Source organism: Balaenoptera ricei, chromosome 15, assembly GCF_028023285.1.
Source record: "Balaenoptera ricei isolate mBalRic1 chromosome 15, mBalRic1.hap2, whole genome shotgun sequence".
NCBI classification, from domain to species: domain Eukaryota; kingdom Metazoa; phylum Chordata; class Mammalia; order Artiodactyla; family Balaenopteridae; genus Balaenoptera; species Balaenoptera ricei.
In genome coordinates, this window is record NC_082653.1 from 54517811 (window position 1) to 54530433 (window position 12623).

At 53.3% G+C, this 12623-nt stretch overlaps 2 protein-coding genes across 6 annotated transcripts in view; both read right to left on the minus strand.

Moving 5' to 3' along the window:
- Positions 1 to 28: 28 nt before the first annotated feature.
- ROGDI (rogdi atypical leucine zipper) lies at positions 29 to 6244 on the minus strand. Of its 3 annotated transcripts, none has more exons than XM_059897524.1 (11): positions 6224 to 6244; positions 5838 to 5909; positions 5061 to 5143; positions 4790 to 4844; positions 3987 to 4067; positions 3112 to 3207; positions 1771 to 1869; positions 1304 to 1417; positions 1175 to 1224; positions 936 to 1062; positions 29 to 628 (listed from the first exon to the last, which is right to left on the minus strand). In XM_059897524.1, exons 5-11 carry the CDS (start codon positions 4050 to 4052, stop codon positions 587 to 589), a joined length of 594 nt encoding a protein of 197 aa, XP_059753507.1. In that variant the 5' UTR covers positions 4053 to 4067; positions 4790 to 4844; positions 5061 to 5143; positions 5838 to 5909; positions 6224 to 6244; the 3' UTR covers positions 29 to 586. The 3 variants fall into 3 exon arrangements, with proteins under 3 accessions (XP_059753507.1, XP_059753506.1, XP_059753505.1); XM_059897523.1 differs by having other exon boundaries at positions 6206 to 6225; XM_059897522.1 differs by lacking the exon at positions 6224 to 6244 and adding an exon at positions 5986 to 6117.
- A 342-nt stretch (positions 6245 to 6586) lies between these two features.
- Positions 6587 to 12623, minus strand: part of GLYR1 (glyoxylate reductase 1 homolog) — a 37161-nt gene continuing 31124 nt past the window's right edge. For all 3 annotated transcript variants that reach the window (XM_059896105.1, XM_059896103.1, XM_059896104.1), the window contains exon 16: positions 6587 to 8794. In XM_059896105.1, coding sequence (XP_059752088.1) covers positions 8720 to 8794 — 75 coding nt within the window. In that variant the 3' untranslated portion in view covers positions 6587 to 8719. The remainder of the gene's footprint in view (positions 8795 to 12623) is intronic.

The window sequence follows — 12623 nt, forward strand, 5'->3', positions numbered from 1 at the left end:
ACTCAGACAGACAGACAGACAGAAGGGCTCCAGGCAAAGTCGGATGATTTTTATTTCTTGAAGGCCCAGTCAGGGTTGCCGAGCGAACACAGTCAAGGGCACTACAGCTCGTGGTGGGTAGCTTCTGTCCTTCCCTCCCAACTCAGAGCTTAGGGCCACCACCCACCCCTCAGGCTCCAGTGGGAGGGGGTGTGTGGCTGCCCCTTGCCATCCTGGAGGAGCTCGACAGGCTGCGAAGAGGGGAGGAAGGAGAGCCCTGGGCCTGGCCCCAGCCAGAGTCCAAAGGTTCCTGCCTTGGGGGGAAGGCAGGGCTTGGACTATAGGCTACCTCGAAGCCCCGCCTTCCTGACCTCCCCCATTCAAAACAAAAAGCACGCCAGTGTTCCTTCTTCCCGGTGTGTCCAGTGTTGACAGGCAGGGCAGGGTGAAGAGGGAAATAAATAGGCCGCAGTGCCGAGCTCTGGCCGGCACTTTGTGTGTGTAGGTGTGTGTGTGGGTGTGTGTGTGTGTGTGTGTGTGGGGCGGGGGAACAGGGACTCCTTGGGCAGGGGCCATTCCGAGGGAGACAGGCTCTTGGGTGCTCTGTTCAGAAAGGCCTGTAGCTCCAGTAGCTGGAGAACACGGAGATCTGGGGAAGGAGGGAGATGGGGGGACATGGTGAGTGGTGGTGCTAGGGGATCTGGCCCCTGCTGCACCCTCTGTGACCCAGGTGAGATTTGAAGGTCATCCAAGGGCCATGTGTCAGGAAAAGGATACTGTTGCCAAGCAACACCATGGCCCACGTGTTTGGGGTGTGCAGAGGGTACGACAGATCTTAAGATTAGGGGGCGCTTTAGAGATGTGCCGCCCAAAAAAAGAAGGGGCTAAACAACCTGCTGTTTGGCTGGCCTAATCTGCGTGAGGCCCAGCCCGGCCCTGACCCCCCATGTCCCCACCTTATCCTTGAGCTGCTGGCAGAGCTGCAGGGAGACGGTGAAGAAGACGAGGGCATCGTTCAGCCACGGGATCACACACTCCACCTTGTGCACGTGGCTCACCTCCAGACGCTGTGCACCCCACTCGCTGCGGGGAGATGGGAGTGTCCCTGAGGGCAGTTCAGCCGGCCAGGACCCCATCCCCTGAGTTGCAGACTTGCGAGGGTGCTCCAGGGACCTCTCCCAGGCAGCGTACTTACAACATGGCCCCAGGGCTGTGAAGCACGGCACCTCCGGCTGGGCGGAAGTTCTAGGCAGAAGAACATCAGACTGGATCAGGCCTGGGGCCTGGGGCGGGCAGGGGTGGGGTGGGGGGGCGGGGTGCTCACCTTGGTGGAATTGGGCTGCAGGGCATGCAGCTGGTACACGGTGAGGCAGAGCTTGTTGAGGTTGATGTAGACGTTGACCAGCAGGTCAGAAGGCAGGGCAGGGGCGAACATCCGCTGTGGGGAGGGAGGCCGGGCAGGCACATCCCACGCCCGCCCCTCCAACCACCCTGGGGGACTCCCAGTCCCCATCCCATGGACTGGGGCTTCCAGAGTCTTCTCAGGTACCCCAGCTAGCTTCCTGCACCACTGGGCTTGGGACCCACTGATCCAGATCAGGGGGGTACGTATCTGGGGGATGCAGAATGGAAGCCAAGGACTCCATCCCAGAAAACTGCACATAGGACTCTGTCGACAATTTGGGGCTTGCAGGACCTCCTGGCACCGCTGTGTCCCTCCCGGGTGCGAGCTGGGCCCCTCTGTGGGGACCGCCTCTCCTGGAGCAGGGGCTGGCCTGAGGCACCACTGACCGTAAGCCCGCTGGCAGCGATCTCAGGCAGAGTGAGGGTGGCTGGAGTGGTGAGCCGGTTTCGGGCTCTGGTCAGCTGCAGCATCACGGCATCCATCAGCTGGGAGAAGGGGGCTGGTCATAGCTGCTGTGAGGGCAGCGGGGCCTGGTCCTGATCCCATCCCCCTCCCCACGCCCGTATCAGTAGCAACAAAGTTATGGTAGCTCCTAGCTCCTTCCCTGGAGGGTCACAGTCTCAGGGCCCGAACCCCTGCAGCAGGAGGCTTGTTAAAGATGCAGGTAATTGCGCTCCAGCTGGGGGTCAGGGGCAGGACAGAAGGTTCTACTGCATGGGATCCTGGGTATTGGTCCAATGGGGAATAGAAGATCCCAGAAGTTAGTCCCAGGGGCATGAGGGCGTTGTGGATGAGAGTACAGGCAATGAAGGAGCTTAGAAGAAGGGATCCTAATTCAGCTTGGGTGCAAGGGGCCAGGGAGGGCTTCCTCAAGGAAGAACTGGGATGGCTAAGTTGAGGCCTTATGGTGGACACCAGCCCCATTTTCACAGGTGAGGAAACTGAAGCTCCAAAGGGTTAAGGTCACACAGCTAGGGAACGGTGGAACCATCTGCACTCATCCCTTCCCTTTGCCAAGGAGCAAAGCTTTGGCTCGAACTCAGAGCCCCAGTTTCCACTGCTTCCAGCTATTCATCCAGCTGTTGCCATGGCGCTGGGGTCACATGGCTCCAGGGAAAGGCAGAATTACTGGGTGGAGGCATGGGGGCTGCACATTACACCCCAGAGGGCAGTCACAGTTCTGAGAGAGACCTTAGTCCATCTGGTTTCAAATTTTCATGAGGTCCAGAGAGGATAGGTGAACCACCTGAGGACACACAGCAAGTCAGGGGCAGAGCTAAAGCATGAACTCAGGGCATCTGAGCTTTATCTTGTCCCTCCACAGCACATGAATTCATTTTGTTAATTACAAAAGTTTTTCTGTTGCTGGTACTAAAACCTGTAGCTACTGTTTACCAAGGGCTTACTAGAGACCACTTTACCTGCATCATCACGATTGGCAGTCACTACAGCTTGTCCCCCTTTTACAGGTGAGGCTACTGAGGCACAGAGTGGCTAAGTAAGTGACTTGAGGTTGCACAGCTCATAGTGGGGGCCCTGGGATCAGAGCCCAGGTCTGTTTCTGGAGCCTGGGCTGTGAGCCTTTCAACTGTGGCTGGATGGACATGTATACACTGAGAGGTGAAGGGTCAACCATCGGCTACACCTGAGAATGTGGGGGCAGAGCTTTCCAGGGGCCCAGTCAGAGGTCAGGGAACCTGGCTCTCCCATCCCTGCGGGAAGCTCACCTTGAGGACCTCTGCTCCTGTCCTGAACTGGTAGCTCTCGTCCCGGTTGGCAAGGAGGTAAATGGCTTGGCTCACGTGGTTCCTGGCGTCCTGGATCTAAAAACAGCACCCAATGAGCGGTTAGTGGGCTGGGCCTCGGCAGGGAGAGGAGCCAGCTTCACAGCAGCCACGGTCCCTGGGGGCCCCAGCCTACGGGCCCCCACCCTGAGGGCCTATCCTCCTAGGAGGGGCAGGGTGGGTGCCGCCTGCGGGCCAGGCCCTGGCTGCGTGCTGTGAGTCAGGCTTGGTCCCTGGCCTCATGTGGCTCACTTTCCAAAGGAGGACAGAGAGTAATAGAGTAAAGGCACAAGGTAACAGACTGTGCAACTTGCACAAGGAAACAAACAGGGTGATGAGGGCGGTGAGGGGGAGGCTCCAGGGAAGCGACTCTTGAGCTGACGCTCGTGTGATGAGAAAAGCTGAGGGAGTGGACTCCAGGCAGAGGGACAAGCCCGAGCAAAGGCCCTGAGGTGGAAACAGCTGGTGACCAGTGAGAGGAGAGAGGGAGGGGGCAGAAGCCAGGCCCAATCACATAGGTGTTGTTAGGAAGCATGGACTTGGTCTCCAAGAGCCAGCGGAAGCCCCTGGAAGCTCTGGGCAGGGAGTGACTTGTTCAGGGCATCCCTGTGGCTCCCGCTGGGCTGGGGGCCTACACATAGGACAGGCTAGGAGACCAGGCACTGCCCACCACAGCTGTGCTGCTAGGAAACACCTTCCCAAGCCTGCTGCGGCTGCAGGTCCCCACAGTGGCCAGCCCAGGAGGCCTCAGCGCTGCAAGGGACTGCCCCTGCCTGCCCTTGTGCCCCTGAGCCCTGGCCGGGGAAGGGCCCGGTTACCTGCTGCAGCTTCCACTGCTTGTCCTCCCTGAAGGCAAAGTGCAGCAGCTGGTTGTTCCTGGGCATCTTCAGGTTCACGTCCTGATGGGCAAGAGCGGGATAAGCTGGGCAGAAGGATGCCCTCCTGCTTTTGGCCACTCAGCCCTTGAGCCGGGGGCAGAAACGGGGTGTGTACGGTGGCTCAGGCCACAGCCACTCCATGGGGCAGAGGGCCTCTCAACACCCTGGCCATTTGGGGAGTGAACAGGGAGGTCAGGAAACAGGAACTCAGGCCCAAGAGGAACCACAGAGAAGTGAAAGGGAAAAGAGCCAAGAAAGGGAAGGCGGCTTTGTCTGGGAGGAGGCGTGTAGTTGTGGGCAAACGGGGAACATGTATACATGCCAAGGGACGGAACGCCCACCCGAGGAGAGGGACCTTCCCCCAGGCCTTGGCACCTGCCACAGGGTCAAGTGCAGCTGGAGCTCAGATGTTGGCTGATTGCACTTTGATCTGGGGCTAGCCTAATCCTGCCAATGCCCACGCTTCCTGGGGCCCAGAATCCAGGTAGGGCCGGGTAGCGCTGTGTGCAAAGCATTCCTCCCCCCTTCCTGCACCTGTCACTGAAGCCACACACCAATCTCATGAGCGGGTTAGGGAGGGTGTCATTTTACAAACAAGGAAACTGAGGCCCAGAGAGGTCAAGGATCCTGCCCAGAGTCACACAGCTGGCTGGCGGCAGAGCTGGGATAAGCAGGAGGCCCCACGCTTTTCCCCACTGGGTCCTGTGGCAGCATGGGAAGGGGAGAGGGGCCCGGAGACTCACCGCCTGGCTCAGTGCATCCCCTTGCAGAGTCAGCACGCCCTTCACCTGGTCTGTGCTACAACACGTGGGGGTCAGAGAAGCGCCTGCAGCTGCCCCTCCCACCACCCCATCCTCCCAACAGGCTGTCCCTGGCTGTCACAGGATGGTCCAGCCTGTCCCACTGCATACCCTCTGGACGTTGGAGCTGAAATCAGTCTGCAGGGCAAGGCCGTGCCACCTGTCCTAGAGGGTATCCCAAGTGTCCCCCCTCCCCAACCCAGCCCAGGCTCACCCACAGCTGCCCAGGATGAAGTTCTCCTGCTTTGTGGGCCCCTCGGTGCCTGAGCCCGGCAAAGTGAAGCGGAGAGAGGCCTCCTGCGGGGCAGAGGGGAGTGGGGTAGAGTTCACCCACCCCAGCCTAGCCATGTGTCCAGAAGCCCCACTCCCAGGGCCCCTCCCCCACAGCCTGAGTTTCAGGTCCTACCTGAGCCGATACCTGCTCCTTCCACACTCCCTGGGAGCTTACTGTGTGCCCAACCCGGGAGAGAGAACCGAGAGATACCCTCCCGGCTTGGGTAAGGTTCGGAAGTGGGGAGCAAAGTCAGGGGAGACAGTAGTCATGGCAACCCGCAATTTTGGCTTTACTAGGCACTGCCTGGACATTTTTTTGTGATTCTATGGTCTTTTTTTTTTTTATCACAACAGCCCTGAGGCCGGTACTAGTATCTTCTTTTTGCAAAGGGAAGGCCCAGAGAGATCGAGTACTTGGCTGAGGTCAAAATGCTGGGTCCAGATCTGAGGTTAAATGTCAATTTCAAAGGAGGCCTTCTCCGACCCCCGGGCTCAATCCAGGCCCGCCGCGCTCACAGGGCTGTTTGTGGATTGGGTAATTATCTGCTACTGCCCCCCGGCTAGACTCTAAGTCCTCTGAGGGCAGGGCCTGGTCTGAACACGGCGCATCGCGTACACAGTCGGCGCTCGGGCGGCAGCCGCGGGAGGCCGGGGAAGGAGCCACGCTGGGGGAGGGTAGGGAGGGTGGGCGCCCGCACAGGCCCTCAAGGCGCGTTACCTTGAGGATGTCCTGCAGCTGCCTCAGCACTGCGTGCACCTCGTCATGCAATAGCCAGCGAAACTCCTCCTCCTGCGGGAACAGGCCCGCAGTCAGCCGCCCGGGCCCGCCGCCCCCCGCCCCACCCCGCCCCGCCCGCGCGCCTCACCAGCACCGCCCGCTCCGCCGCCGTCGCTGCCATCACGGTCGCCATCGCCGCCGCTCGCTGCCCAGCGACCATCACCGGCCCGCCGTCCGCTCCCCGCTCAGTCCTCCGTCGCGCCCGGGCCCACCCCCCCCCCCCCGCCGCCGATTGGCTGCGCGGGCGCCCGCCCCGCCTCCAGCTCGCGACACTGTGAACGCCCCGGAACCCGCCCGCTCCGGCTCACCCCGGACACCGCCCTCACCAGCCGCGGGCGCTGAGTACTCCGGCGCCGTATCCATCGCTACTCTCGGGCCGCAGCGCCAGGGCTGCTCGTCCCGCCCCTTCTCGGCCCTGATAGGGCGCCCTGCTCCGTGCGCACTCACCGATTGGCCGGCCCGATAGCTTGCTCTCGCCGCGCCCGGCGATTGGCCGACGGGGCACCTTGTTTCCGCCCGATCTCGCCTACGGCTCACTAGTTCCGTCGGTCCGGGAGGGACTAACGCGCGGACCCTACAGTCCCATGGCCGTGCAGAAGAGGCCGCCGCTCCGCTCCACGCCTGGCCCTACCCCTCCCACCACCGCACGGCGCTCCATGTCTGGGCGCAGACCACCGCCAAGGTCACAGTTGTGTTACCAAGAAACGTTTTTATTTTGCTTGCAGTAGCTTTTTGTTAATTGCACAAAATCATGTTTTGTTTTTGCCATTTAAACATTATCACACAGTCCTATTCTGAAAGACAAATGTTCATTAAAAACAAAGCAAAAATAAAAATTCACAACCTTAATTACCTAGATTTGTCATTTAAAGGAGGTTTAAAGGAAAAAAAAAAGGGTGGTGGAGGAGGGGCTTTCTTACAAGCTTTTTCACAAGTGTCACATTTTCTCCTTAAAAGGGAAGGATTTCAAAACAAAGGTGAAATAGCTTAAACAAATATTCATAAAAAGGAACTTTACAGAATTGTCAACAATATTAAGACAACATTGACTAACCAGTTTCATTACAGCATCTTCCCCCACCCCCACCCCCCAGTGTCCGGCTAGGACTAGAACAGGCTTTGTTTTCAGACAGAAAAGAATTCAAAATCCCAGTGAAATTAACAACTGTGCCAAAAACCACGGGCATCTCCCCTGCCCTCCACCCATGTCTTCTGAGATCCCCTGACCTGGGTTCTGATCAGTGGAAAAGGGCCAAGCTTGTGAGGGGGAGGGGCCCCACAACAGCGTGGCCACCTCGTTATGTTTATCATCACATATTCACTATAATTGCTGACCTTCTGCAGTGTGACTTTGGAAAATCCAACCCATGCAGAGGGAGAAAACACTGACATCCTTTAGGTAACTTCTCCTTGTTCTTATGCCACATTCTAAGCCCCTTTGGTCCCCTATCCAAGGAGAAATGCTAGGGTCTCGAGGATGTCTTAGATCTGCCTCTTGAGGGTCAGGTAGCTCTGGTTCAGTCAGGCCTAGTTCTCCTCTTCCCTCCCGACAGACCCCAGGACCCTGAAAGCACCGAAAACCAAGCTGCTGGCTGAAGTGCAGACACTCATTCCTGTTTCAAGAGCTGAGCCTAAGAAATGGTCATCGTTGGTCAGGTTGGGTCTGGACCAAAGAAGGAAGAGACAGAAAGCAATACTGTCTCCATAAGAGGAAAAGGGGGAGGGAAGGAGAATGGAGAGAGGTGGGCATGCAGGGGACTTGTGCAGGGATGGGCTGGAGAAGGTGGGACTGCTGTGAGGGGATGTGGGTCAGAATGGCTCTTCAGAACCAGGTGAAGGGTCTGTGGCGTAACGGAAACAGGAAGGAACCCCATACCCCCTCCCTCTTCAATCCTCAGTGGTGACCCTCAGGACCCCCTTCCCAAGGCCTGGAATGCAAATCCAAATACTACAACAGCCTAGTGAGGAGTGAGCACCCTTACACCAAAGCAAGGAAGTCTGATCCCAGCCCAGGCTCCACAGTCGCGGTGACTTCTGGGCAGGTGCTGAACAGCAGCGAGGAGAGAGGGCTTCTGTGAAGCTCACCTAGGGGCGGGCTGTTTGCTGCTTTCCCTGGAAAGCCAGAGCCCTGTCTTCGCTTGACTCTGCCAATCCCTTTTCAGCTCACAAAGGCATTTATGGAGAGTTGGTTGCACATTGGTAGCTTAAACATGACAATCCTCATCAGCTGGTCACCTGAGGTGGGAGGGCCCATGGGACCCTCCGTTTACAGTCTGCTGGCTCATCTTGGCCCAGAGCCTCTCCCTGCGTGGGATCCAGTGGGGGACAGTGGACAGAACCACAGCCTCTTCGTTGTGAGGGAAGCAGTGGGAAAGCTTCCACTTCTCACTGCTGATTCTAGTTCCTCAACTGGAAGGGGTTTGAGATAAGACAGCTTGGAAGAAGGGAAAAAAAAAAAAGCCAGGCAGCAGTTTCTGGGCAGCTTCTATCCTGGGGCGAGAGCCAGTATGGTGGGTTGTGTGTGTGTATGTATGTGTGTGTGTGTGTGTGTGTGTGTGTGTGTGAACACACAGCCACCTAGTCCAAGGCCGGTGCCCAGCTCAAGAGCTTTCCCACAGGCCAATCCTGCTGACACCCCTCCCCTCTCCAGAACCTCCAGGGGAGGAGCGATGCTGTGTGCTGTGCTGATGGCAAGTCTCAAAGTCTGTAAAAAAGAAGATGGAGACAGGTGGACTGGTCCAGAGTTAAGTCCCAGGACCCCAACTCCATGTGAGGAAGAGGGGGTCAGAGGGAAGATGGGGGGTGGGGGTGGGGTCAAGGGCTTAGTGTATATAGGCTCGGTACACGGCAGACATGTCATTGTCAGACTGGTCCAGTGCCTTGGCTCTTTTGTACACCTGGAAAAAAATGACATGGGCTTAGTCTGGCCACAAAGCTGACTTAGAGACACAGATCTGCTTCCGAGAGGCAGTCCTCGATGTGGTTAGGTAGGTAGGTTCTGGAGTCTAGGCTGTCTGGGTGTGACTCCTGGATTCCCCACTGACTGGCCTAACTTTGGACAAAGTGCCTCAGTTTCTCTGTGCCTTCACTACTGCTTCTTGACTTTATGGAGAAGGTAACAGGGTTATTGTGAGGATTAATGGAGTGAGGAATGTAAAGTGCTCAGAGGCAGGGCTCAGCATTGTTAGTAGTTATAATCATGTTCCTTCCTGCCCCAAGGACTTCCCATGTTATTCTCTGGGCCACTGTCCCTGTCCTTCCCTCAGGCATTGGCTGGCTCCTTCCCAATCAGCTCCAAGGCCTTTCCTGACCATCCCATCTGAAGCAGCGGCTACACCACTTTACCCAGCCACCTCCATCCCTTTACTCTGTTCCACTTTATTCATAATTCTAACCTTCTGCAATTCTTACTTGTTTAAACATTTATGTGCTTACTTTGTGCCTCCTTCCATTAAAATGTAAGCTCTACAAGGAAAAGAAGGGGCTGCACCCTGTGTCCCCAGAGCCTAGAATGGTGCTTGGCAATTAACAGCCACCCCAAAGGTACTAGATGAATATGAAAGAGTGTGAGAAAAATTAAAAAGCCATCGTTCAACAAGGGCAGCACAACATCCAGTCATGTTGAAAAAATGCAGCTGGACACAGGTTCCTCCCACACAGTTGGCCGGCTGCATTTTTTTCTTTTTCTAAACATGATGTCCACTACAGCTCAGGTGTAGCTGTCAACTCAGAATGAAGACTAAATAAAGACCTTTTGAGATAAAAGAGAACTTCATCATTGCCAGCAAACCTGCATTCAGGAAATGCTAAAGCAAGTTCTTCCAGCTGAAAGGAAAACAATACCAGAGAGAAATTCAATTCTTCAGAAAGGAAAAGAAAGCACTGGAAATGGTAAATTAGAGAAATATGAACTTATTTTTTCTCTTAATTTCTTTAAAATACATATGACTACTTAAAGCAAGACATTCTGACAACGGTGGGTTTAAAACAAAGACAAATGTAACACATAGGACATTTGTACCCTAAAGCAGGGGTTCTCAACCTGGGGTCATTTTGCTCCCCACCTGGAGTGACATTTGGTAATGTCTGGAGACACCTTCTATGAACTGAGGGGGTGCAACCGGCATCTAGTGGGTAGAGGACAGGAATGCTGCTAAACATCCTGCAATGCACCGGACAGCACCCACATCAAAATGTCAATAGTGCCCAGGTTGAGAAACTCTGCCTTAAAGGATGAGGGAGGGAGAGGTAAATGGATCTACATTTTATGTAAAGAGGTCTAATCTAGGATGTGAAATTAAGGATGCGTATAGCAATCCTTAGAGCAAAGACAAAAGAAAAACGATGCACTGTTAAAAAGCCAATAGATAAAATGGAATTTTAAAAAAATATATTTATTTATTTATTTGGCTGCGCTGGGTCTTAGTTGTGGCACACAGGATCTCGGGATCTTCGTTGCGACATGTGGGATCTAGTTCCCTGACCAGGGATTGAACCCGGGCCTCCTGCATTGGGAGGGCGGGGTCTTAACCACTGGACCGCAAGGGAAGTCCCGATAAAATGGAATTCTAAAATATATTCAAATATCCCAAAAAAAGGATATCCCAAAAGAAAGGAGAAACAAACAAAAGCCAGAGGGGACAAATGGCAATCAAATGATAAAAGAGTAGCTCTAAATCCAACCACATATCAATAGACTTCAAGACAAAGACTAAATGTTAATGGACCAGTTAACCTCAAGATCCTGAACTCCAAACAGTGGCCAGAAAGTGCTGTGCTCCATCAAGAAATTAACCAAAATGTCTGTTTCCAAGCCAACGAATCCTGTAGTCAGGGGAGAGGCAAGTGGAAATCACCTCACAGAGAAGTGCTCCCAACACAAGCCACCATGGAACCCTTCAGAAGTAACCACAGTTACAAACAAACTCATCAACGAAAAATTATATAACACACGAGGAATTCCACTGCCAAGAGAGAACCTGAATGTAAGAAAGGAGGAACCTGAAATTGTACTGCAAACTGGGAAGTGAAACAAGTACTCTGAGATGTTCAGACACACGAAGGAAGGACAGAGACACAGAATTCAAGGACAGAAGATTATAAACTATGAAAAGGCAGGTCTGAAAAGAACAGTACTGTGTATTTTTTATTTATTTAGTTTTGGCTGCGTTGTGTGGCTTGCGGGATCTTAGTTCCCCAGCCAGGGATGGAACCTGGGCCTCCAGCAGTGGAAGCAAGGAGTCCTAACCACTGGACAGCCAGGGAATTCCCCAGTACTGTGTATTTTTACTTCTTGTCTCTATAGAACAAGCCACTTGAGACCTCTATTTAACCTGAATAAAAATGCATATAGCTTATAGCACTTGGAAGACAGAGTCTCTAAAATAAATGAATCTGTGTGATTCATGTATGTACGTGTTTCACAAAATGTAGTTTTTTAAAAATTTATTTTATTATTTTATTTTTTGGCTGCGTTGGGTCTTCGTTGCTGTGTGCAGGCTTTTCTCTGGTTGCGGCGAGCGGGGGCTACTCTTTCTTGCGGTGCGTGGGCTTCTCATTGCGGTGGCTTCTCTTGTTGCAGAGCACGGGCTCTAGGCGTGCGGGCTTCAGTAGTTGTGGCTCGCGGGCTCTAGAGCACAGGCTCAGTAGTTGTGGCACACGGGCTTAGAGGCTCTGCGGTATGTGGGATCTTCCCGGACCAGGGCTCGAACCCGTGCCCCCCGCATTGGCAGGCAGATTCTTAAAAACTGCACCACCAGGGAAGCCCAAAATGTAGTTTTTATTGTAATTCTATGGTAAAGACAAATATTGCTCAGCTGTTTTTTTTTTTAAGCTTATACTTCTATCAGATTGAGATAAGAAAACTGAACTTCTAAAAAACTGTTTCCAAAAAGTACCTATGTAGGTGCTTAATAAACGTCATTCAAAAAAAATGTTAAGGACTAAACAATCCAATTAATAGGCAGACACTGTCAGAATGGATAAAAATGCAAGCCCCAATTATAGACTGTCTACAACAGACACAATTTTAAAACAAAGGTTGAAAATAAATGGATGGAAAAAAATACATCACATGGAAACCGTAAGCATGAGAAGACTACAGCAGCCATATGAAAATCAGACAACAGACTTCAAGACAAAGATCAAGATGGACATTTCTTAATAACGAAAGAGCAAATTCATCAGGAAGACATAACAATCATAAACGGCTAACGGCCCAATAACAAAGACATCAAGCAGAATGGACAGAATTAAAGGGAGAAACAGATGATCCCACAGTCACAGCTGGAGATTTTAACATCCCTTTCTTAGCAATTGAAAGAACTAGAGAAAAAGGTCAGTAAAGATAATCTAAAAAAATACTACCAACCATCTCGACCTAATTGATATGTGCAGAACACAGCACCCAACTGCAGAACACGCAGTCTTCTTAAGTGAACATGGCACACCCACCAAGACAGATCATCTGCTGAGCCACAAAACAAGTCTGAATCAATGCAAACAGTTAAAAGCCATATGTAGTATATTTTTTTGGATCACAGAGATACATTGGAAATCAATAACCATTAGGTATCTAGGAAACCCTTCAGGGTTTTTATTTGTATTTGACAAATAATCCACAGGTCAAAGAAGAACTCCCAGGGAAGTAAGCATGGCTCGGAGGAAACATACTTAGGAAAGGTCTAAAATCAACAACCTAAGATTCCACCTTGAGAGGTTAGACAC